Here is a 25,186-nt window from a genome sequence, read left to right on the forward strand (position 1 = left end):
ACAATGCTGTTCTAACAAAGCTCTTCTACTAGTCTCATAGCTTTTACCTTCTATTTATGTCCTTTATTTTATGACATTTTCCTAGGTTTAAATATATATATACAGAAAACAACAAATATTTGCTCCTGGGTTTCAAATCTCTTTATTAAAATGTACATAAATTAAAAGCCCTTATTGTTCCCCACTGCAACCAAGTTTTTTTTTAAACTTACAAAATGTGCAAAACCTGTTTTCATTTGCAATGGGTAGGAGTAAGCAAAATAAAAATTACCATAACTGCTGTTCCACAGATGTTTGCACAAGAGTTCACTCTGATGGGTAGGTTCTGTAGCAGTTCTCATGCACTTTTCTCACAACTGCCCTTGTGAGAAGATGATTTCTAATACTCACCTTTGGATTCAGACGAATGGAAACAAAATTAGTCCAATTAAAAGAAGGTAAAACGCTGTTTCACAGATTTATGTCAGAAGCTATATATCCTTTTGCAGTATTCCTTCACTGAGGTAGTTGCAAATTGGTTAACGGAGACCCTTAAAATGTACATATCCTGAATAGGTGTACAAGTCTGTAATAGAAAATCCATTCCTAAACAATTCTTACTAAACAATGCATATAAATTTAAAGGATCTTCTTGGCCACTCTTGGAATCCTTATCCATGATATAATCAGATGAGACTCTCATCGTAGACCACTGTTGTTCAAGTTACATTCTTGTATTCAGAGAGGGCAACATCTTCAACACTACCTGTTTTTGAAAAAAAGTCTTTTCAAATTGAAAAAAATACTATTTTCTTTTATCTAGACAAATTATAGAAGCAATGGGTATGCACAGGTGCCAGGAAATTCTGCCTCTAGTTCTAAAAGCAGCTGTTTTAAAGCTTTGAAAACTTTGGCAGAAAGGAAACTGCCTTGTAGTATTGCAGGTAGATGCTTATGCTCTCGGCTAAGGAGCAGTTTAGTATCTCTCCATGGATGATAAAGGCACACACTATGCCGAGATACAAACTTAATTCATAATTTATCCCTTTACATGCAGAGAAATGTGTTTCCATCAAGATAGTCAGTTCCAACTGCCGTTGATGACGTGAGCAAAGATCTCTCTAAACACCTCCAGATTAGGAAATAACTGCAGAGTTTGGAGATGCACGAGTTCTCCCAATTGGTTCTAGATTGCTGGCACGCCACCCCACTGTTTATATGGCAAAAATAAGATTCCCCACTTCTACCACAGAAATAAAGTAAGCAGGATAGTGTTTATGAAATCTCTGCACAAGGATTTTTTTCCTGTAACTCTTGGCATTTCAAGCCACACTTTTATTCTCAAAATGACCATTTGGGGGGGTCTTATAGTAATAAACAAATATTTATTTAACCCAAATTAGGACTTAGTGATAACTAAGATGCAGTGCAACTTCCCCCATGGTGTGGCATGACACTAGGCACATTCTTGAAAATATCAGCTGCATCCCCCATGAGACTATTTTTACACATCCTGCATTCATTTAATTCTGTTTACTTTTACACTGCAGGCTCATAAATATGTGCTATGCACTGTTTGTAGGCTTGGAAACAATGTCCCCTTGAAAATAAAAATAAATGTCAAATAACGGGTTAGAATTACCATTATCTGGAAGCCTTGGTCTCTTAAGTTGGTCATTACTGCTCTCCCCTAGCCGTCTCTTGGCACAATCCACGCAAGATGTTCCTGTAAGAACAAACAGGATTCCAAAATCGTACACATGTATTGAACATAAGGATTTTCATGAAAAGACTGGCTCCAACTAGGCACGTATTGACCTCCATTAGAATTCACATCATAATCCTGTGCCGTATGCCAGATGTAGGTAACCATTGTGGATGGAGGCCCACGTTCACCGTTGGATAACCCTTCGGGGGTCATACCAGCAGAGGTAGAATTTGCACCTGTATCAGGGTCCTGCCCATTCAGCTGTGTATCTACTTTAACTTTTTTTCCCTTTGCTGCTGCTGCCCAAACTGGTGGGGTTGGAGGCTTTTTCAGGTCCCTGAACCCACGGTTAACCAGTTATAAAAGGTATGCCAGGGTGGAGATTTCCCTGCTGAAATGAATGCATCCACAACCTGGGCCCCAGAGGCCTGATCTGGCCTCCTAAGTCCCCACTGATTTTACTGGCAAAATCAGTGGGGAGATAAAGTAGGCAGGAAGCAGGAGTGGGCAGAGAAGGTTAACGTCCAGATTGCCCCCCCCCAAAAAAAATTGATCTGCACAGGTTAGCTTGATCATTGACAGGCATTCCCCAGAGGATTTTCCCGCTTGAATAGAAAAATGAGATGTTTGTTTCAAGTAGTTTGTTTGACCAGATAACTTGAGTTTTATACAGTTGTAACTGTTTGAAGTGGTACCTCAAAATCCAAACACTGAGTTTAAGGCAACTTAAGTCCATAGATCAACAGGTAAATGTGTTTAAATTGTGGCTGTGCACAAAAGAAACACACAAATCGCCCTTCAGTGGTATTACTATAGGGTTCTCCTAAAATAAGCCATACCAGAAAAATATGCCATAATAATAATTATTATTATTTATACCCCACCCATCTGGCTGGGTTTCCCCAGCCACTCTGGGCGGCTTCCAACAGAAACATTAAATTTGCACCATTAAACACTAATACTCCGAAAATAAGCCATACCCCGAAAATAAGCCACAGTGATAGGCAGTTTAACCTTGTTAAACTGTACCATACTTAATAAAAATAATAATAAGACATCCCCTGAAAATAAGCCACCGTGTTATTTTTTTGAGGAAAAATAAATATAAGACGGTGTCTTATTTTTGGAGAAACACGGCACATATAGGGTTCTCCTGACAGGCACAACTTTGAGGTAGCCTTCCAATGCTCCTGCCTTAAGCACTACGATGCTGAAACAAAATCCCTGAGGAACACCTATACATTTACAGTACTGCTTGCAAAATTAAGGGATTACTGCACGAAACAAATACGCCATAAACCAAAATAAATAAACCATAATAAAAGTTTACAAAACATAAACCCTACCTATTATACCAAGGCAAAGTAGATAATGTATTCAAGCACCCCCTGTCACTAAATCAGCTATATTTGTTCATAGGCTGAGCTCAGTCCTTGGCCATTTTCTTCCTTGCTTTCAAATGAAATGAAAGTGAGACCAAACAGGTACAAAATCATCCTCTCTTTTTTGGCCCCCAAGGACTTAGTTTTTCTAGCACAGCAATATTCCACACGTTAGTGTACCAAGTAGTAAGAATGGCTCAATTTCCCCCAAACTGCAGTGGTTGTTCTAGCTGCTATAATAAGGTGCTATATCAACTCTTTATTATGCAAATGTTTGTTAAATTTGTCAATTATAAATCAAACCACTAACTGAGAAGTTGGGAAAATGTGAATTTAAGATCTTATCAATTTCTCTGAATACTATTGCCAGAGAGAGTTCATTATTATTATTATTATTATTATTATTATTATTATTTTACTGTTGTTGTTGTTGTTGTTGTTGTTGTTGTTGTAAAACAGAATATAATTACTCGATAATTCAAACTAGCACATAATTTTTCATGAGTGTAAAATCATACTATCCCAGGTCTTCCCAAGACCCACCCCAACTGAATATTACAAGGCCTACATTCAAATTTAAAAAATGTACTTAACCCAAAAGTGTTGTACTGTCCACCCGATCTGCATCTGGAGAAAGAATGAAAACTATGTCATGAACGAGATAGGATAGACTTAACTACATTGCTAATAAACAAGGTTGCATGTTAGGCTAAATGCACACAGGCATCTTATCTAGGACATTATTAACATGTGACTCTGCACACACGCGCACAATATTTTATATTACAATATTTCTGTATTATATAAAGTGGTATGTTTCTCCATGGAGGTGAACCGCAAATAATTATTTATATTTAACTTGTGCTTTTACTAGTCCAAGAGTCTACATCCTCATTTCTGCAGTACTGTATCATGATAATATTTCCATGATGGAGTAGACTCTTGGGATAAGAGAAAACAGCTCTTCTTCCTAGAACTACTGGGCCAAAGATGGGATAGGGCAGCATGTGGGCAACCTTCTTGAAAATGGGATATTTGCCCTTTGGCAATACTTATTAACATGTATATTTTGCTGTATCCCAAGCCTTCCAAAATAAAAAGAGCAAAATATTGTAGTACATGTGAAAAGGATCTTGGGGTCTTAGTAGACCACAGGCTTAACATGAGTCAACAGTGTGATGCAGCAGCAAAAAAAGCTAATGCTATTCTAGGCTGCATCAACAGAAGTCTAGTGTCCAGATCAAGGGAAGTCATAGTCCCACTCTATTCTCCCTTGGTCAGACCACACCTGGAGTTGTGTGTCCAGTTCTGGGCCCCACAATTTAAGAAGGATATTGCAAAGTTGGAATGTGTGCAATGGAGAGCAACCAAGATGATCAAGGTTCTGGAAACCAAGCCTTATGAACAATGGTTGAGGGAATTGGGTATGTTTAGCCTGAATAAAAGAACTCATAGATCTATAATTCGATGATTTGGCTATCATTTCCATGATTGTCATAGGTCAGGCATCCCCAAACTGCGGCCCTCCAGATGTTTTGGCCTACAACTCCCATGATCCCTAGCTAACAGGACCAGTAGTCAGGGAAGATGGGAATTGTAGTCCAAAATATCTGGAGGGCCGAAGTTTGGAGATGCCTGTCATAGGTAGTACAGAAACAAGGGATGGTGGTTGTTACAGACCATTTTACAAATGAATGTGGCATCCGAAGGATGAAGTTTCACACACAAAGCAATACCCTTTATTCCAGAAATATAAGAAACTAAAAACAACTGGTATATGGAGAAGAGAAAAAAATGTTTTGACACAACATTTGACACACACATACAGCACCTGGACTTCTCTGTTTGCAGATCTGAGTGGAGAGATCTTGAACATACTCTGGGAAACTTTCAAAGCAATTTCCATAGGATACTACTTTTATTCCGTGTAGGAGCATATCTGCCTGGAGTTTAAAAAACTGGTCTTCATTTTCTTTAAGCACCAGCATATAATGTTCTAGATCCACTTTGTTTTTGACAGTGTACAGAAAGAGGGCCTGAAATATCTGATCACGCAGGGTTTCTCCGCAGCCCACAAACAAAAACGATTTTGTCCGGTACAGGTTCTGCAGAGCCTCCTATGAAGAACAAGTCACATATAAGATAAATGTTTAATTGTAAGGCAGCCTAGGCTCGTAAACGGCCATTTTCCTGATTGCCTATAGTGGACCAAAATTGCTTCCAGGCAAGGGAGTTTTCAAACAGTTTTCCTTTAGGTTGTCACTATGCCACAAATGACTTATAATTGTACATTTGGGCTAGTAAAATTTTTGCAAGTTAGTATTTTGATGGCTTCATTACATATGTACTTACAACACAACATAACCATTTGCACTTTTATGCCCAATGAATTTGGTAGTATAACGTTACTTTTCAAAATATACACATATATTAGAAATATTTTTGTTAAGATGTCTTAACAAAAGATATTTTTGTTAAGTTGCTGAGCCACTGTCTGCATCCACTTAATTAGCATTTCATTAGAATATTTTATAGTGGAAAGAACTGATTCAAACCCTTCCTCAGAAAAAGAGTAGCCTATAGCAAATCACTACTTTTCAGCGTGACCAAACTCACATGGCTCTTGTTAAAACTACATAGATAACAAATATGGTTGCTGAACGCAGGCCTGAGTTCGACCCTCTCACACTGTGCACATCTACACTTCATCAAGGAGTGATGCATACACTGGAAAAAGTATCAGAAAAAGGCCTGCAACTTACATTGGGGTAATGCTCTGGGGATCACGCCTAAAGCCAAAATCACATATAGTCAAAACCCATCGGGTTCAATGGCAGATGGAACTGCTAAAGTCATTTCCCCCCCAGACCCCGCCACCTTTTTAATTTGTTGCTGCACGTGTAAAGCTGAATGTGCACAAGTTAAATGTGGGCAAGTTGTGGGCTTGTTGCACAAAATTCCTCCTCACCCACAAAAGCCATATATGTTAAATGATACAACATGGGCAACAGGGATTAATATAAGGAGCTGGAGGCCACGGAAGGCAAGCTCCTGGCCCCAACAACAGAAATATGCTTTTGAAGCAGTTCCTGATTTATAGGCGACATAACTTGAAAGAGAAGAATTTCCTGGTTTCAAGGTGCACATACCATCACCTCAGGGTCTTGAGTAACATCCTTATATCCTGAGGGATCCAACACCATTCCGCAGGGATCAGCGTACAGACCGTGAATGTGAAGAACTCCATATTTGACGTGTCCTTTTGCCCACTGGAGAACCTGGAGAAAGTCAAACTGTTTATTAATTCTGTCAAGCATGAGGCAGAAAGGGGTCGTGTCTCAAAAGGGACATGTGATTTATTCATTTTGGTGACAGTACTATCACTTCCCTCATTTACTTTAAAAAACAACTACCAGTAAATCAATCAATATACTTTATTCGACCGATAGTCAGAAACAAAAAACATTTCTCAGTACAAAGATAAACATATAAAACTGAAGGCATCAGAGGGATACATAAAAATATAAAAATATAAAACTGAAGGCATCAGAGGGATACATAAATGGGGTATGACCGCACTACTAAACCTCCTACAGATAACCCACATCAAGACATTCGATTATACGTTTCCGACACTTGAGCGCCAGGAGGAGGAATTTAGCCATTGAGAAGGTTATTTTCCCAGTGGGCTTGTTTAGCAAATATGCTGCCTGCCGTTCTCTTGGTCGGGAACTAAACTAAGATAAATACGGGTCTATAAGATATTGCCTTAAATCATTATAAAAGGGACAACTCAGTAGAATGTGTTCTGTGGATTCTACCTCACCCAAGGCACAATGGCACATTCTCTGACCGTATGGGACTCCAAATCTTCCCCTCAAAACCGCAGAATCAAGGACATTCAGTCTAGCCGCAGTAAGTAGTCTGCGGTATTCCACGTAGTGGATATCCACCAGGTAACGGGCTGGTGCACATACACCTGCTCCCCTAAAAACATCCCAGATTTCACGTGGGCTATGTCCTCCTGTCTCTACCAGTAAATCTGAAAAAGGAACCCACCCAAACTGCAGGCTACAGCATTTGCACAAATTTCATTTGCTACCTGTTGAAGGCTTGCCATTGTTTACAGAATTGTCTAGGCTGCAACATGGCATTCGAGAGCTAAGTTACAAATTATTAAATGCAGAACAATATTCTGCAATAATGCAAATTCTACAATGGTATCATTTCAAACAAAATGGGGGAGGGGATAATCTGCAAATCAAAATATATGTGTTTATTTTCCTTTTCTATTTTTTAAATGGAAAAATACAGCAATGTTCTAGAAAACAATACGGTGAAAATGTATCTATCAATCCAGCTACCTTCTACAGAAAAATGTCAATACAAGTAATCCAGCTATAGCCATTCAAATGGGCAAAAGAATGTTGTCAAACATGCCTCTTTCTTAACCAGCTGTTTCAGTTTACCTGGGACTTTCAAAACACCCTGTGATTTCACAGCTGACCTTTATTTCTACTGCAAAACATGCTATTGGTTTAGTTGCTATGATGTTATAGCAAGCCTTGGGCACCTGACTGCTTTGGGGTAATATAACAACACTAGATCCCACATTCACAAGTCCATAGGCTCCTACTGGCTTACTTAAAGAGTACGGAAATGCACTAATATAATAAGCTTTCCTAATTTGCTGCTAAACGTTGAATCCTCTTTGAGCTTTGTTATTGCAAAGGGACATATTTCTTGTAACTGCTTGTGAAATAGGTTTTCTAAAAAACAAACCTGACAGTGGTTATGCTACACATAGCTGAAAAGGGAACACTCCAGTACAACTAGACTAAACATTTTTGTTTTTAGAGAAACACTGTATATCTAGGTAACATTTTAAAGAGGAAGAATTTTCTGCCCACTGTTAACAGAACGCAGTATTCAAAATAAAAGAACAATGACGAAGAACAACCTTGGGCTACTTCCTGCCCCCTGCAAATGCAAGTTCCACGGAAAGAAATTTCTCAGCCTGCTCTCATTCATTTCAATAAAAGTTGTGGGAATTGCTAAAGTGTTTGCAATTGCATTCTGTAAACAGAGTGGAGGGTGGGCAGCTGGTCTTAACTAGGGTTGGAGTGAAACAGTGATAGGATCAAATATCATGAAATTAGCTTAGTTCCAGGAAAAATCATTTTGCCAATTCAACACATTTACTTGCTCAGTCCCAGCTCCTGCCAACCTAGCAGTTCGAAAGCACGTCAAAGTGCAAGTAGATAAATAGGAACCGCTACAGCGGGAAGGTAAACGGCGTTTCCATGTGCTGCTATGGTTCGCCAGAAGCAGCTTTGTCATGCTGGCCACATGCCCTGGAAGCTATACGCCGGCTCCCTCGGCCAATAATGCAAGATGAGCGCGCAACCCCAGAGTCGGTCACGACTGGACCTAATGGTCAGGGGTCCCTTTACCTTTAAGTTACATGCTGAACTCAATAGGGCTTACTTCTGATTCAACATGCATATCTCTCCCAGCCCTGGCACACACAAATACAGCATGGGACACTTTTTGTACCTTTAGATGTCTGCAAGGCATTCAATGTTTTTATTTTTAAAATCCAGAGCACTTCGGCCTGCTCAGACCACCTTCTTCTTGCTCTCAGACTACCTTCCAGATCACCTCCCCTCACTATCAGACCACCTTCCCTTGCTTAGCCAATCTTCCCTTTGCTCTCAGATCACCTCTGCCCACTCTCAGACCAGCTTCCCTTTGCCCTCTGTGCTCTTGCTAGGCCTTCTCTCACCCTCCGACCCGGACGCCGCCAAAACACTCTCCCAGAATGAGTGCAATGGCTGATTGACACGCTTCTACTATGTATTTGATTTTTCCCAATTTTTCCAACATATTCATTTATATAAGATCGCATTTAAGATTGAGGTCATGAAAGTAAAGTGAGCTAAGTTGTAGGCTTACTGTATATTCAGCTGCTTTCAATAGCAAAAGAGGCAGACAGTTATTATGTCAACAGTAATTCCTAGTTCGCCAATATTCAAAATCTGATTACAGTGGTACCTCGGTTTAAGTACACAATTGGTTCCGGAAGTCTGTACTTAACCTGAAGCGAACTTTCCCATTGAAAGTAATGGAAAGTGGATTAATCCGTTCCAGACGGGTCCGCGGAGTACTTAAACTGAAAGTACTCAAACCGAAGCGTACTTAAACCGAGATATGACTGTACAGCAGGACTTTCAGGTGAAAAATTTTTGCAGCTGCTCTGATTCTGTCCCCCCAAATAAAGCCATTTTACCTCTGAAAATACATCTCAAACCGAAACAGCTGACTTTGAGGTGGATGAACCACCCTGAAATAATTGGATGAAGGGCGGTATATGAATTTAATAAATAACCACCACCGAACACCTGATTAATTGCCCTTGTTAATTTGGTACAGCGGTAGTCTTAGCATACCTTGTCCTTATCTTTTAAGTCAAGAGATTCCATTGGTTTACCCTGTTGCTGACCAAAGATTTCAAGTAAGTTGTCATAGTTTGTGGTCAGCACCATAGTGCCTCTCTCCATTAGCCGAAGAATTGACTGCAGAACAACAGGATTCTGAATGTGTTGCTCCAAGTTATCAAAAACCTCCATTAGGCAGTCCTGAAAGAAGTTGGGCTTGGCATCTCCGGTGCGCTGGGGGAGGAAAGAGAAGCACAGAAGGAAGACATCTGTGTAGAGGCCTTTGAGAGTAAGACAAAAACTGTGAAGCCATCAAAATTCACGGGGGATGAAGCTATCAACACCTAGTGGCCCTGATGGCTCTATTTTACCTTCACCGTCAGAGGCGCATAGCCTCTGAGTTTCAGCTGCAGGAAATCACAAGTGGGGAGAGTGCTGTGTTCAGGTTCTGCCGGCGAGCTTGTCATGGACATCTGGTTGGTTGCTGTGAGAAGAGGGTGCTGGATGAGTCTCATACAGCAGGCTCTTCTTATTTTCTAACAGGGCTCATGGCATTACCACAAAGTCTGCACAATCTGCAGACTACAAGGCCATGTCTTCTGGTCCGCCAAGGTCTCAATAACTCTGCTGAAGTTGAGGTTTGTGAGTGCACAACTTGCCGTAGGTGAGGATGAGGGGATATCAGAAAGCTGTGCATTATGCTACTCTACAAAAAGTGTTTCGTTTTTTCCCTGGGGACAGTAAATAGTAACCACATGCCAGGATAACTTTTGCATCCTGGTGGAACTGTAACCACTCTCATCCACAGACAAAACAAGAAGGAAATAGAGCGCTACGGCTCACCACATTAATATACCTAAGGTAAGTCCTGGCATAACCTTGTCCTCCTGAACCATTTCAAATAGCCCCCCTGCCTCGCTCCAAAAAGGGACAACATGCCTTCCCCCAATTTGCCCTGTGCGAACAGGACGGTGTTAGCCTAAAAATGCAAACATGGAGAAACTGCCAAATACCTGGAAGCAGGGCGTGGAAAAGACCCACTTAAGCCCAAATAGTGACTTAAAGAGGCTAGTGCCTGGGAAATCCAAATCTAAGATTTCTTGGTTGCCTTGAACCTGAGCAGGAACCAAACCCCTAATCACAAAAACTGGTTCAAATGCAATAGTTCAACAAACAGGTCAGGACAGGAGGGGCCTTAGAAGGGTCTCTCTCTTTCTCCGTCTTCCTCTCCCCCCCCCCCCAATGCCAACAGAAAGGCAGGCAAAGTATACAAGGTCAGCTACCTTATATCCAGTGCTATTTTTCTAGAAAAAGAGGTGTGGGAACTAACCCTCGTTCTCTTATAATGGCAATGGCGCTCACCTGAGAGTTGCTGGAACTAAGTTCTGGTGTTTCCTCAAACTTGGGTCTCCAACTGTTGGACTACAACTCCCATCACCCCTAGCTCGCAGGACCAGTGGTCAGGGATGATGGGAGTTGTACTTCAACAACAACTGGTGGCCCAAGTTTGAGGAAAGACTATTGTATGGTAATTACGTGTGTCAAGTATTGTTTGATCCAAAGCTATAGATATGTGCTTACCGGCGACATCTTTCTGATGAGGTCATGTGCAACCACAAGCAAGTCTCGCTCTTTGACCACTTTTTTGCGGAATTCAGCCACATCCCCCGGGTGTAGCACCTCCAGCTGATCCGCGGCTTCAATGACGGCTTCAATGCAGCTTCGCCAGGAGCACAAGGCTGGAATTCCTGGCGCTACAGCAGCACTCACGCCCGTTCCAATCACTAACAGGAGGTCTTGGGGCTGCTTCCGCACAAGGCTTTTTAAAAATTTCCTGGAGAGTAGAAGTCAAGCAGAAATTCTATTTATGGCCGCAGATGACATAGCTACATTTTGTTAATCAACTGCATAACACATTAATTAATCCAACTTTTCTTTTGGAACTCAGCAGAAGTTCTCAATATGGTGTCCATGGTTCCCTCTGCCCCCTATTTAATCCTCACAACAACCTTGTGAGGTAGGTTAGGCTAAGAGATAGTGACTTGAAGAAAGACTTTAAGAAAGCCGACTAGACTTTAAGAAAGCCGACTTCAGAAAACTTAGAGAAACGCTGGGTGAGATGCCATGGAGAGTAATACTAAAAAGGAAATAAAATATTTAAAAAATCCTTCAGCAGCACCTTAAAGACCAACTAAGTTTTTATTTTGGTATGAGCTTTCGTGTGCATGCACACTTCATCAGATACACTGAAACAGAAGCCACCAGACCCTTATGTATATTCAGAGGGTGGGGGGTGGGGGTGATGGGCTAAACCTGTTGATGACTGTTAACGACTGTTAATGACTGCAATTGGTCTTGCGGGGGGGGGGGGGGAGCAAGGGCTGAGGTGCTAAGGAAAGCTTGATCATGTATAATGAGATAAGAATCCTATGTCTTTATTCATTCCAGGTGGCCCCATGGTTTTAAGCTTGCTAATGAGTTGCAATTCAGCAACTTCTCCTTCCAGTCTGTTTCTGAAATTTTTCTGTAATAAAACAGCTGCTTTGAGATCTTGTATAGAATGTCCTGGGAGATTGAAGTGTTCTCCTACTGGTTTCTCTGTCTTGTGGTTCCTGATGTCAGATTTGTGTCCATTTATCCTTTAGCGTAGGGTTTGGCCTGTTTGTCCAATATAGAGAGCTGAAGGGCACTGTTGGCATTTGATGGCATACACAATGTTAGAAGATGAGCAATTAAATAGTCCTGAGATGGTATGTTGGATGTTGTTGGGGCCAGTAATGGTGTTGTCCGGGTGTATGTGGCAGCAAAGTTGGCATCTGGGTTTATTGCAGGCTCTGGTACCAGTGTCCATGTTAAGTCTGGTGGTTGTATTATTGTGGGTGAGGAGTTGTTTAAAACCTTTCATTGCCTACAGACAGCCATCCAAACCGCCGACCTTTTGATCAGCAAGCCCTAGGCTCTGTGGTTTAACCCACAGCGCCACACGCGTCCCTGTAACTTCCCTTACTTTCCCCTAAACTTTAGTTCCTATTTCCACAATGAAGGGACCTTTAATTTCTGGTTTTCTGGTGGGTCTGTTATATAAAATGGCAGCAAATCAGTAATTGTAGCTGAACCAGAACAGGACCTGACATCAGAAAGCTGGTTTTCTCCTGCTCTGGAGGGTAGGACTGAAACCAATGGCTTCACGTTACAAGAAAGGAGATTCCAACTAAACACATGGAAAAAGTTTCTGGTAGTAAGAGCTGTTCAACAGTGGAGCAGTCTCCCTCGGGAGGTTGTGGACTCTCCTTCCTTGAAGGCTTTTAAGCAGAGCTCGGGTGGCCATATGTCCTGGATGCTTTAGCAGAGATTCCTGCATTGCAGGGGGTTGGACTGGATGACCCTTAGGGTCCCTTCCAACTCTATGATTCTATGATCACAGATGCCAGGTATCAACTGGGTTCCTTTAAAATCAGGAACCTTTTAATTAACTGTGGAAGGGAACTTAGCTGAACAGGACTGAAAGGGTGGAAGCAGCTTTAGTGTGGAAGAAGTCACAGTTCCTCATCCTATCCAATCAGTACTGTACAATCTCCCAGAGTCTGCACTGCCTCAAGCTCACAGGAGAAAAGGCACAATATATAATAAATAATAAAGGCACAAACTATAATAAATAAGAAAATAAGAATAAGATATTGGTAGTACAGTTGTACCTCGGGTTGCGAACACCTCGGGTTGCGAACAACCCGGGTTACGAACTGCGCAAACCCAGAAGTGTTTTTGCCGCATGCGCAAAACGGCGGTTCGGGCCTTTTTCGGGTTACGAACTTTTCGGGTTACGAACTGCGACCCGGAACGGATCGCGTTCGTAACCCGAGGTACCACTGTAGTATGTATGCTTTCATATTTCTAGGAAAATACTTTTTATGGGGAGGATTTAGATTTGGTTCACATTTAAAGCCCCATTTATCAAATTCACATTCTCTGAAACAGTACGACAATCAAACAGAGCCAACCGTCAAAGCACACGCGCGCGCACACACACACACCATGATTCGTGATATATTGCCAGGTCAAAATTATGAAACCGCTATCACGATCTGGACTTCAAACTGGTTTTGGATGATATATCGATATATTTTCCAGCCCTAAAAATAACATGCATAAATGCATCACATTCGGGGGAAATGCTTGTAAAATGTATACATTAGTCAAAACTGCACACAAAAATGTGTTTATTAGAAGAAATGCGCACACAAAAATCTGACCAATTTTCATGAGCATTTAAAAAAAATGCAAACTGCTACAGAAATATGGACAACAGAATTTAAGATTGGTAAAATGAGAAACTGAGGGAACCAACTCTGAGAGATGTTTCCATCCCTACTTTTGGCATTTATAAAATGTAAAAGAGTGCTCCACACAGAATTGTTGTGGATATAAAATGGAGAGGCTGCTATAAACATTAAAAGTATCAGCAATAATCCTCATGTACCTAAAAGTTTTTTTAAAAGTGTTTAAAGAGTTGTTTTCACCTTGATTTTTGTTCACTTCCATTTGTAGCTCTTTCGGCTGAATCCATTTCTCCAGCTCCTGTGAAATTATAATACAAGGATTCAATAGACTAATTACAGCTGACACATTAATCAACTTTATCAATATACTAACACATTTTGGACCAATAATTTAAAAAGTTGGCTCCAATTAATCGGGTCAACTTCTCGCCCCCTATACTTGCACCCTCTGTTAGGTCACAGCTCTCTCTCCAATAGGTATCACAGCAGACTCGCCAGAAATGATGGGATGGACATGAAAGGAACCCTGGAATATTTTACAGAAACCACAGCAACAAGAAAACTAGGTTCCACTTGCAACCCTTTATTGTTTGTTGTTGTCGTTTAGTCGTGTCCGACTCTTCGTGACCCCATGGACCAGAGCACGCCAGGCACTCCTGTCTTCCACTGCCTCCCGCAGTTTGGTCAAACTCATGTTCGTAGCTTCGAGAACACTGTCCAACCATCTCGTCCTCTGTCGTCCCCTTCTCCTTGTGCCCTCAATCTTTCCCAACATCAGGGTCTTTTCCACTGGAGTCTTCTCTTCTCATGAGGTGGCCAAAGTATTGGAGCCTCAGCTTCAGGATCTGTCCAGCCCTAACTGGCCTACTCTTGAGGAGCCATGGCAACCTAGTTAGTCTTCCAGAGAATCCCTTTCTGCTGCCGTGGCTTTTGGAACATGGGGGCGCCCCCTTGGTTCACGGGGTTCTTCCGAGACTTAGCGGGGGTCTGTCAGTGCACCAGGCACACTGAATGTGCACCCCAGGAGCATTTCCAACCCTTTCCGGCAGGCTGCACATTGCAAGGAATAGGTCAGCAAACGGGGAGGGAGAAACTAGCCATGTTCACTTTCAGAGACATTTGCCTGCCCCTGCTGAACTTCTCAGATCCCTGGGTCAGCCTACCCATGAGGCAAGGTGAGGCGACCGACTGCCTTCAGTGGCAGGATCCCTCAGGGCAGCAGATCCGGCCTCCAAGGGCTGCCTCACCTGCTGTTGCTGCAGTGGCGGCAATGGTTGTGGCCCGCTCCTTGGAGGCCGGGTCTGCAGTCTCCGCAGAGTGCCCCCACCACCACCACCAATGCTGCCCCTACAGTGGTCTCCCTGTGAATAGGAAGTGCCGCTGGTCTCCTCAACCCCCAGGAAGAAATGGCAGGGGCTGCCCCCTGGAGTCTTTACAGTCCCCTCGTCCCCAATGTTGGTCTTTACACCTCACTTGCTCCTGGTGTAGATTGTCACTCTCCCTTCAGGGGGGCACCATTTTGGGAGTTTGCCTCAGGGGCCAAAATGTCCTGGGCTGGCCCTGACCCCACGGCCCCACAAAATGCCCTTTGAAAGCCACTGTTTCTCTCAGAGAGAGCCTGGTCCGGACCCACCAGTGATCCTCAGGGCCACATCCTGCTCCCGTGCCTCTCCTCCCCAACCGTGCCATGGCCTTTTGGTTGGAGTAAAAGTGGCCAGGAGATAATAGTACAGGGGGGGGGCGAGGAAGGACAGGCGGACTTCTTCCTTTGAGGGGAAAGGGCCAGATGAGCTATTGAATGGAACTATCAAGTGAAATAATTATACCAGAAAGATATGGAGGTCTCGTACACCCCAGGTAGTGTGGTTGCTGACCTTGAGCCAGACATCTTGGAGAGTGAAGTCAAATGGGCCTTAGAAAGCACTGCTAATAACAAGGCCAGTGGAAGTGATGATATTCCAGCTGAACTATTTAAAATTTTAAAAGATGATGCTGTTAAGGTGCTACACCCAATATGCCAGCAAGTTTGGAAAACTCAGCAATGGCCAGAGGATTGGAGAAGATCAGTCTACATCCCAATTCCAAAGAAGGGCAGTGCCAAAGAATGCTCCAACTACCGCACAATTGCGCTCATTTCACACGCTAGCAAGGTTATGCTTAAAATTCTACAAGGCAGGCTTAGGCAGTATGTGGACCGAGAACTCCCAGAAGTGCAAGCTGGATTTCGAAAGGGCAGAGGAACCAGAGACCAAATAGCAAACATGCGCTGGATTATGGAGAAAGGTAGAGAGTTCCAGAAAAACGTCTACTTCTGCTTCATTGACTATGCAAAAGCCTTTGACTGCGTCGACCACAGCAAACTATGGCAAGTTCTTAAAGAAATGGGAGTGCCTGATCACCTCATCTGTCTCCTGAGAAATCTCTATGTGGGACAAGAAGCTACAGTTAGAACTGGATATGGAACAACTGATTGGTTCAAAATTGGGAAAGGAGTACGACAAGGTTGTATATTGTCTCCCTGCTTATTTAACTTATATGCAGAATTCATCATGCGAAAGGCTGGACTAGATGAATCCCAAGCCGGAATTAAGATTGCCGGAAGAAATATCAACAACCTCAGATATGCAGATGACACAACCTTGATGGCAGAAAGCGAGGAGGAATTAAAGAACCTTTTAATGAGGGTGAAAGAGGAGAGCGCAAAATATGGTCTGAAGCTCAACCTCAAAAAAACCAAGATCATGGCCACTGGTCCCATCACCTCCTGGCAAATAGAAGGGGAAGAAATGGAGGCAGTGAGAGATTTTACTTTCTTGGGCTCCTTGATCACTGCAGATGGTGACAGCAGTCACGAAATTAAAAGACGCCTGCTTCTTGGGAGAAAAGCAATGACAAACCTAGACAGCATCTTAAAAAGCAGAGACATCACCTTGCCGACAAAGGTCCGTATAGTTAAAGCTATGGTTTTCCCAGTAGTGATGTATGGAAGTGAGAGCTGGACCATAAAGAAGGCTGATCGCCGAAGAATTGATGCTTTTGAATTATGGTGCTGGAGGAGACTCTTGAGAGTCCCATGGACTGCTAGAAGATCAAACCTATCCATTCTTAAGGAAATCAGCCCTGAGTGCTCCCTGGAAGGACAGATCGTGAAGCTGAGGCTCCAATACTTTGGCCACCTCATGAGAAGAGAAGAATCCTTGGAAAAGACCCTGATGTTGGGAAAGATTGAGGGCACTAGGAGAAGGGGACGACAGAGGACAAGATGGTTGGACAGTGCTCTCGAAGCTATGAACATGAGTCTGACCAAACTGCGGGAGGCAGTGCAAGACAGGAGTGCCTGGCATGCTATGGTCCATGGGGTCACGAAGAGTCGGACACGACTAAACGACTAAACAACAACAACAAAATCAAGTGAAATAAAAGGTTAATGTTTAATCAAGAAAATGGAGTAAGAGAGGGAAGATCATTTAAAGAGAATTAAGTGAAGATAAAAGTACCAAGGAAGGATTAAAGAAGCTGGTGGGATGGGGTGGAGATTAGGTGAGTGGGGTAAAGAGAAGTAACAGTGGGTGAGTAAAAAACTTCGGGTGCAAACCAGTGTTTCATTCTATCCAAAACAACCCCAAAGAAAATCTCTACATTAAACTTTCATTTCCATTAAATTAGTTAACAGGTTTCTAACAATACTAGAAGCCAGACTGAACAGTGTATTCACACACACAAAAACCCTGCAGACATTCCTTCATCCTGTTACCTATCTGGCACAGAAACTGCTGTTTCACTCGGAGAGTAAAAATAGCAGACATTAGAGGTGCTATTTTGACCAATGACCGCCTGTTATTTGACCTCAAGCAAGGCTCTCTGGTGTCTCACCCCTAAGCTCTGATGTCACACCTACCAGGATAAAGATGTCAAGGCAAAGGGGGGGGGAATCAGAAATTGAACCTTAAGGAAGCAGAAACAAATAAGCAGCAGCACTTCAAGAATCCAGCAAAGCAGCTGGAATGGAATGTGTGTCCTCAAGGGATAAAGACACAACAAGGTGCAAACGAGAAATAGAGACAGTTGACACACTGCGCTCACTAGAGAAGCTAAGGCAAATAAGGCCACCCAAAGAGAAGAACAGGCTGATGGTGTTTCAGGTGACATTTTCTTATTGGAGAAGATCTAAGGGGAAAGTGCCACTCAATGGGTGCAGTGAAAGTGAATTAAAGGATTCTGTCTCTTTAGCACAACAAATCCACTTTTTTGTAAAGAAAAGAAAAAAAGAATCTGGACTTTTTGCAGTTTGGAAAGTGGCAGGGAAATGCATTGACAAGTGTGGGATGAGCAAATGACTAACAGCTCAGCAATGGCCAGATATAATCTAACATCCACGTAAGCTTTGTGTAAGCAAATCAGAATGAATGCTCAATTGAGAGGTCATTCGGAGGGGCCAAATAACAGTGAGAGTTTGAGGCTGAAAAGCAGGGTTCAAATTGAAGAAGAGAGAATTACAGCAGGAATAATAGAGTGGAGCCGGGACAAAAAGGGAGCACCCCCCACAATAAGCAAAAAACAACAGACAGAAGGTTCTTTTCCTTATATATTTCAAGTACACGTCAAAACCTTCTTCCCATCTCACTCAAGAGTTATATAAACACAGTCCTTTCCTGTTCCTTATGGCTGAGCGATATGCTTTGAAGAGCATCGTAGCAAGCAGAAACCCAACAGGTTCTGTTGCCGGAGGAAAGGCTTCACCTGTTGAATGCCTGCCTGCCTAACCACTCTTGTCGGGTGGGTGGAGCGAGGAAGAACAGTCAGGTTACAAATGTTACCGAGACAGAATGACTTTGATTGTTCCCTGTGCTGATAGATAAGAGGAGCCTTGGCTGCAGAGGGTGCCTTTTAGGGGTGGGGAGGCGTCTTCCAAACGAGCGATGCTCCCCAAAGCAACGAGGAGGAGCAGGGCTCCCCAAGGCGCGGAGCGTCAAGGCGCAGAACCGCCTCCCGAAAGCGGGTGGGTAGAAGAAATCCGCCCCCGCGCCGGGCTGCTCGCCAAGGAAGAGGACGAGGCTCCTTCCAAGGCAAGGCGTGCACATTATGGGATGGAGAAATCCTCGCCATTTCCTCTTTTCCGCGCGCGCGCGCCCGCCCGGGTCGCACGGGGAGGGCACCCCAAGGCCACCAGCGCTCTGGTGGGCCCCGACCCACAACCCTCCCGCTCGTGCCAGGCGGAGGAAGGCCGACCCCCCCCCCCCCCGCGCCGTGACTCGGGCGCCCCTGACCTGGCGCTGCCGCCGCCGCCGCCGCTGCTGCCGCTTCCTCGGTGACCGGTCTCCCGTCCGGCGCAACGCGACGCACAACCCCTTCTCCCGCCGCCACCGGCGCAGCCGAAGCCCAGAAGGAGCGAAAGAGGCGTCGGCTCCTCCTCCGGCGGCTCCGCCTCCTTCCTGCGAGCTCTTCCGATGGCTCCAGGCTGCAGAAACGGCGCTGCTTTGCGCCTGCGATCCTCAAACTTCGTTCTCCGGTCCACCCTTTCGGAAGGAAAACTTGCTCGCGCCGCACCGATTTTTTTTTTATTATTGGTAAGAACTGCAATTGGGTTTGTTTAGCCTGGAGAAGAGAACATGATAGCCATGTTCAAATATATGAAAGGATGTCATATGGAGGAGGGAGAAAGATTGTTTTCTGCTGCTCCAGAGAAGCGGACACGTAGCAATGGATTCAAACTTCAAGAAAGAAGATTCCACCTAAACATTAGGAAGAACTTCCTGACAGTAAGAGCTGTTCGGCAGTGGAATTTGCTACCAAGGAGTGTGGTGGAGTCTCCTTCTTTGGAGGTCTTTAAGCAGAGGCTTGACAGACATATGTCAAGAATGCTTTGATGGTGTTTCCTGCTTGGCAGGGGGTTGGACTGGATGGCCCTTGTGGTCTCTTCCAACTCTATGATTCTATGATTCTAGGAAACAGAAAGAAGCAACTCCTAGCAGTGCTTGATTTATAACATAGAACGCATACCTTTATAATATATACAGTATGATCATGGGGCATACAGAAAGCTATACAGTATACGGTAAGAACATGAGTCCTTCCCAAAGGAAGTCTCTCCTCCGAGAAATCCAGCGGCCTGAGACACCGAAACATGTGAGAGTCAGGGAGAGCTGGCACACCACCCTTTGAGAACGACTCTTCTCAAAGAAGTCCAAAAAGCATATCTGAGAATACACAACCTTGTAAACATGGGGCAGTTGTTTATGACTTGAGGGTGGGGCTCAAGTAACCCAGAACTAATAAGCCCCCCTGAGTTCAATGGGGCCAACACTCAGGTATAGCATGCATTAAAAGCTAGCCCAGTCTCCTCCTTGACATGCTAGTTTTCTCTCTTTCCTTTTTCAAAAATGGATCATCGAAAAATGAGATACCTTCTCCTTGGAAGCCTGCATTGGTAGAAATGAGAAAGAATACTACATGCTATTTCCATACCCTCCTCCTGTTCCGGCACCAGGATCTGTTCGTTAGCAGGACCACACCAGAGGTGGCACGACCCTGATGACTTGCACCAGAGTGAGCATCTTTTGGTCCAGCACTCTGGACTTGCAGCAGATGAAAAAACAGGACCTTCCGGGATCCAAACAGAAGCTGGGATTGGCTTCTGTGATCTGGTATGTGCCACTTAAAATGGGACACTTGAGGGACAGGCACTAGCAATCATGAGCTCCAAATTCTTGTCATCCAAAGTAGTGTCAGGTAAAGACATTTCAAGGATTATAGAAAGCCAAGAAAGTAGAGAGAAGACTAGACTCATGATTCTGCTAAATTCTTTGCTTAATTGGGGGGGAGGGTTAATTGTGTGCACTTCTCTGTGTCCCTCTATATCTGTAAATTCAAGCAAACAGAACAACATGGCCCAAGAGCTTAAGGGGACTAAAACATGATCCAGAACCTATTCATTTTCCTGAATACATGACCACCTTTCTTTGTATTACAGGCCAACCGTCAAACCCAGTCGTATTTATTGTACTCCCCACCCTCCCACTTTGTACTGATATGCTGGTGCCTTTGGGTCAAAATACTGTACATAAATAAGCCACAGCGTAACATAACATCCTTGGGGAGCCCTATCCAGTAGCAAAGAGCCCATCATTCCCCCAGTTTCCATTGCTCAAGTATACGGCTTGGCTAAATGACAGGATCACGTTCTCATTTACAGTTTTAATATTGTGAGATCGACAGATAAGGAAGCATAACATATTTTGCTGTTCAGAACATAAAAAAAACTGAGAACTCAAAATACATTATAAAATGCATTATAGACAACAATAGTTAGGCTACCCCTGTCCAGATAGGGGCGTAGTTGGGCCACCAGCTGAAGCTGATGGAAGGCACTCTGGGCCACTGAGGCCACCTGAGCCTCTAGTGACAGCAAAGGATCCAGGAGGACCCCCAAGCTGTGAACCTGCTCCAATTGGAGAACAGCCTTTACCAAAGGTGTCATGGGCTTTGAAGAAACTCGATCTCAGGACGCAAGGGAGAAACATACTAAGAGGAAGTTACAGATAGGTAGCCGTGTTGGTCTGAGTCGAAGCAAAATAGAAAAAAATGAAGAAGGTATCTGAAGAAGTGTGCATGCACACGAAAGCTCATACCAAAATAAAAACTTAGTTGGTCTTTAAGGTGCTACTGAAGGAATTTTTATACTAAGAAGAAGGCACGCTTGGGAAATCCACACCGTGATCAACTCCCGCCGGGAAACCAATGTCCCCACTGTGGAAGGACGTGTGGATCCAGAATTGGCCTCCACTGTCACATACGGACTCACTGTTAAAACTGTGTTTATGGAAGACAATCTTACTCGGCTACGAGGGATCGCCAAAGAAAGAAGAAAGAACCCCATCAAGAGTGATCAAGGGAACCACCTACTAACAGTGCCTCAGTCTGGATTGAGCTTCAGTTCATTGGCTCTCATCCAGTCTATAAGTGAGGCAAGATATTGTTGTGGATTTGGGGGGGACCCCCCCCTAAACCTAGACATTAACAAATTGTAGGATTTTGATTATTTGGGATATGAAGGGAGAAAACAAACTGCAGAGGAATTCCTGGGCAAGCCTATGCAAAACAACCTGGCCAAGCTAGGGCCATTGAGAAACAACATTACAGTACAGGGCCATTGAAAAAACCTTCCTCCTTCCTTGCCCTGGAGATTTGGAAGGTTGCCAGGGTCACTGGGTGTGAGGTGGCAGGAGGAGAGGCTTAGAATCTCATAATTGTGGAGTTTGAAAGGGACCCTAAGGGTCATTTAGTCCAACCCCCTGCAATGCAGAAATCTCAGCTAAGCATCCATGACAGATGGCCATCCAACCTCTGCTTCAAAACCTCCAAGGAAGGAGAGTCCACAACCTCCCGAGGGAGACCGTTCCACTGTCAAACAGTGCAAACACTGTGTGCATGCGTATGGGCTTCCCCCCGACCCGGAAGTGCACCGGAAATGACCTCTTATGGGTCGGGAGAGGCCCATACGCATGCGCACAATTGGTTTTTGGCACTTTTCCCGATCTCGAAGTGCGCCACCGCGCTGTGCGTAGTAAGAGCGGGCGGCGGCAGCGGGCGGTGGGGGTCGTCGCGGGCCCAATTGGGAGGCCAATTGGGCCGCATCTGGCCCGTGGGCCGTAGTTTGGGGACACCAAGCCAAAGGTGTTTAAACTGCAGTGCAGCTGGGGGAGAGCAACCTCCATTCTCTGCCTTGTCAGATCTCCCAGCCCACCCACCCTCTTTTTTATGCATTGCTTGACTATGGCCTTGCTATAACTAATGCCGGTTGCCTGGTTTTAAGGGCCAGGTAGGAATTTTCCCACTTGGCAAATCGGCACCAGCCATTTGGTTTTCCCTGCCTTGTAGCAATCCTCACAACTTTGTAAGGTTAGGCATTGCCCTGGTTTGCCAGAAGCAGCTTAGTCATGCTGGCCACATGACCTGGAAGCTGTATGCTGGATCCCTTGGCCAGTAAAGCAAAATGAGCGCCGCAACCCCAGAGTCATCTGCGACTGGACCTAATGATCCCTTTATCCTTTACGCCTTGTCATAGGAGGGGCAATTGTTGCCTCTGGCCTGCCCCTCCACATTAAGGGTATCCCGTTAAAGGGATCCGGGGGTGCCACGACCCCATCGGTGACTCTGGGGGTGCTCTTAATTGATGTATATCATAGGACTCCCCCTATCTGTGGTTGACCCTTCAGAGTCTTCCTGTAGATGGGCAAGAGTCAGGATATAGTCTGGCTTCATCCAAATGCCTAAGCCAAACTGCTCACAGCTGTAACCAATAAAGTTGTAGTCTAATTTATCCCAATTAACCCAATATATTTGTGTCTGTGTGTTTATTTCGGAGGGAACTGTAGGGCCTAGGCCCTAGGGCAGGCATGCCCAACTTGCGGCCCTCCAGATGTTTTGGCCTACAACTCCCATGATCCCTAGCTAACAGGACAAGTGGTCAGGGATGGTGGGAATTGTAGTCCAAAACATCTGGAGGGCCGCAAGTTGGGCATGCCTGCCCTAGGGCCTTGCTACACAACCAAACAACAAAGAAAGGGAAAGAAGAAAACAAACAAAGAAAAGGTGAGTCGGTAGGAAGGGAAAGAAAGAAAAGAAAGTGGAGGGAAGAAAACACAGAACTGTTGGAAGGTACATACACTTTGCCATTGAAACAAATCAACAAATGTATTTCAAATTGAAGTCTTGTGTTTCAGGAGTCTCTCTTCACATATAATATATAATACATAAACACTTTTCCTCACACAGTGAGCCCTGCTAGGACTTTACTTGAGGGGTTCTACGCGAGGACCCACTTGAGTTGAGACAGCTGAAAATTACTGACAACCACCCCAGCCATAAAATAGTGGCACACTTCAGCATAATTGGCCGGCAGTTAAAGACATCCTTTTCTGTCTCTTCAGAATTAAGTTCCCTTGAGTGCAATAGAACTTAATTTTTCTGGTTAATGGCTATAGCAGAGGTCAGCCTTTTTGAGTCCATGGCTCCCTTGACCAACTGTATTCTTTCTAAACAAAATAAAAAAATTCCTTCCAGTAGCACCTTAGAGACCACCTAAGTTTGTCATTGGTATGAGCTTTCGTGTGCATGCACACTATATTCTTTCTGTGACACCCCTGTGGGACTTTCCTGTAAAGGAGCCCTGGGGTGTTTTGGGAAAGCAATAGAATTGGCAGCTGTAACTGTACTTTCCTTCCCTGCTTTCCTCATCTCCATCTATGATCTGTAGTCCATAGCACAAAACAAAACAAAATGTATTTCCCTGTCGCTACTTATTTTTGCCACATTATTTGTCCATATTTTGGGCTTACTCTAGGTGGCGCTATCTGCCAGTTTCCCCCTTTGCTTATAATAGAATACTGTACTAACAGCAGGAATGGCGCTACAATCATAAATGGAAACCGTTTTTTAAAACTTTAACCAAACAAAATGTTCACTGCTGCTATTACTGTACTGTATTTATATCTCCCATATTTCAAGTACAGTGGTACCTAGGTTCTCAAACTTAATCTGTTCCAAAAGTCGGTTCGACTTCCAAAGCGTTCTAAAACCAAGGCGCACTTTCCCATAGAAAGTAATGCAAAATGGGTTAATCCGTTCCAGGCTTTTAAAAATTACAAGTAGTGTCAGGAGGAGATCAGATCTCCCTATTCTTTTCTTTTTTAAACCCTCAATAGCAGTCAAGGGGAGGGGGTAAATAAAGTGGGATAGTGCTTCTGGGGGAGAGGTTTAATCCTTTCCTAGTGATCGCACCATCAGCTTGTTTGCCCAATAGGGGAAAACACACATGCACAAATAAATGATTCTATGAAATAGCAGCTTTGGGGGTGACATCGTGATCTGACCTCCCCCCTCCACAGTTCTGGTTTCATTTTGTTTAAAAATGCAGCAGAATCCCAATGTCACACTGAGCTGGGTTCTTAGCTATAGAATCTCCTCCTTATTCCAGCTGCCTTCAGTGAGCTGTACTTAGTGATGAGATAATACTAAGGACGATACCTTATGTCTTGAGAGGAACAATGGAAATACCATCACCTGGTTTTGCTGAATATGGTCCTCCTTTTGGGAGGGCAGCAGCATTTTGTATACAATGTGAGTAAACAATAAAGAAGTAAGGTACGCCCTCCTGTATTGCTACTTCACAATAAGTTGTTCACATGTTAAAGGGATTAGAAAACGAGGGCTTCAAACATCTGAGATCGGATCAGAAGGGTCTAAATGGGGCTGTCACCGTAATCGCCCAAACTACACTTAGACAGTAGGATGACTAAAACCGCAATCTTGGAATAGGCCTGATTGAACTCCATAGGTCTTACATCTGAATGGATATGCATAGATTTTGCAATATATGTAAACCCTGCAGTTTTTTCTCACAGT

At 43.9% G+C, this 25,186-nt stretch overlaps 1 protein-coding gene across 1 annotated transcript; it reads right to left on the reverse strand.

Moving 5' to 3' along the window:
* Nucleotides 1–126: 126 nt before the first annotated feature.
* On the reverse strand, nucleotides 127–19,160 carry FAM118A (family with sequence similarity 118 member A). Its single transcript, XM_035138385.2, has 9 exons — nucleotides 19,051–19,160; nucleotides 14,024–14,081; nucleotides 11,088–11,340; nucleotides 9,519–9,740; nucleotides 6,219–6,347; nucleotides 4,901–5,186; nucleotides 3,664–3,696; nucleotides 1,622–1,705; nucleotides 127–745 (listed from the first exon to the last, which is right to left on the reverse strand). The coding sequence occupies exons 2-9, from the start codon at nucleotides 14,068–14,070 to the stop codon at nucleotides 699–701; spliced, it is 1,101 nt and encodes a 366-aa protein (XP_034994276.1). The 5' UTR covers nucleotides 14,071–14,081; nucleotides 19,051–19,160; the 3' UTR covers nucleotides 127–698.
* Between the last annotated feature and the right edge of the window lie 6,026 nt (nucleotides 19,161–25,186).

Source organism: Zootoca vivipara, chromosome 5 (assembly GCF_963506605.1).
Source record: "Zootoca vivipara chromosome 5, rZooViv1.1, whole genome shotgun sequence".
Lineage (NCBI taxonomy): Eukaryota > Metazoa > Chordata > Lepidosauria > Squamata > Lacertidae > Zootoca > Zootoca vivipara.

Coding starts and splice junctions, on each gene's coding strand:
- FAM118A (XM_035138385.2), bottom strand. CDS start 14,070: ATGGATTCAGCCGAAAGAGCTACAAATGGAAGTGAACAAAAATCAAG. Junction 9,741..11,087: donor TCATCAGAAAGATGTCGCCG/GTAAGCACATAT, acceptor TTCCTCCCCCAG/CGCACCGGAGATGCCAAGCC. Junction 746..1,621: donor ACCAAGGCTTCCAGATAATG/GTAATTCTAACC, acceptor TTTCAAAAACAG/GTAGTGTTGAAGATGTTGCC.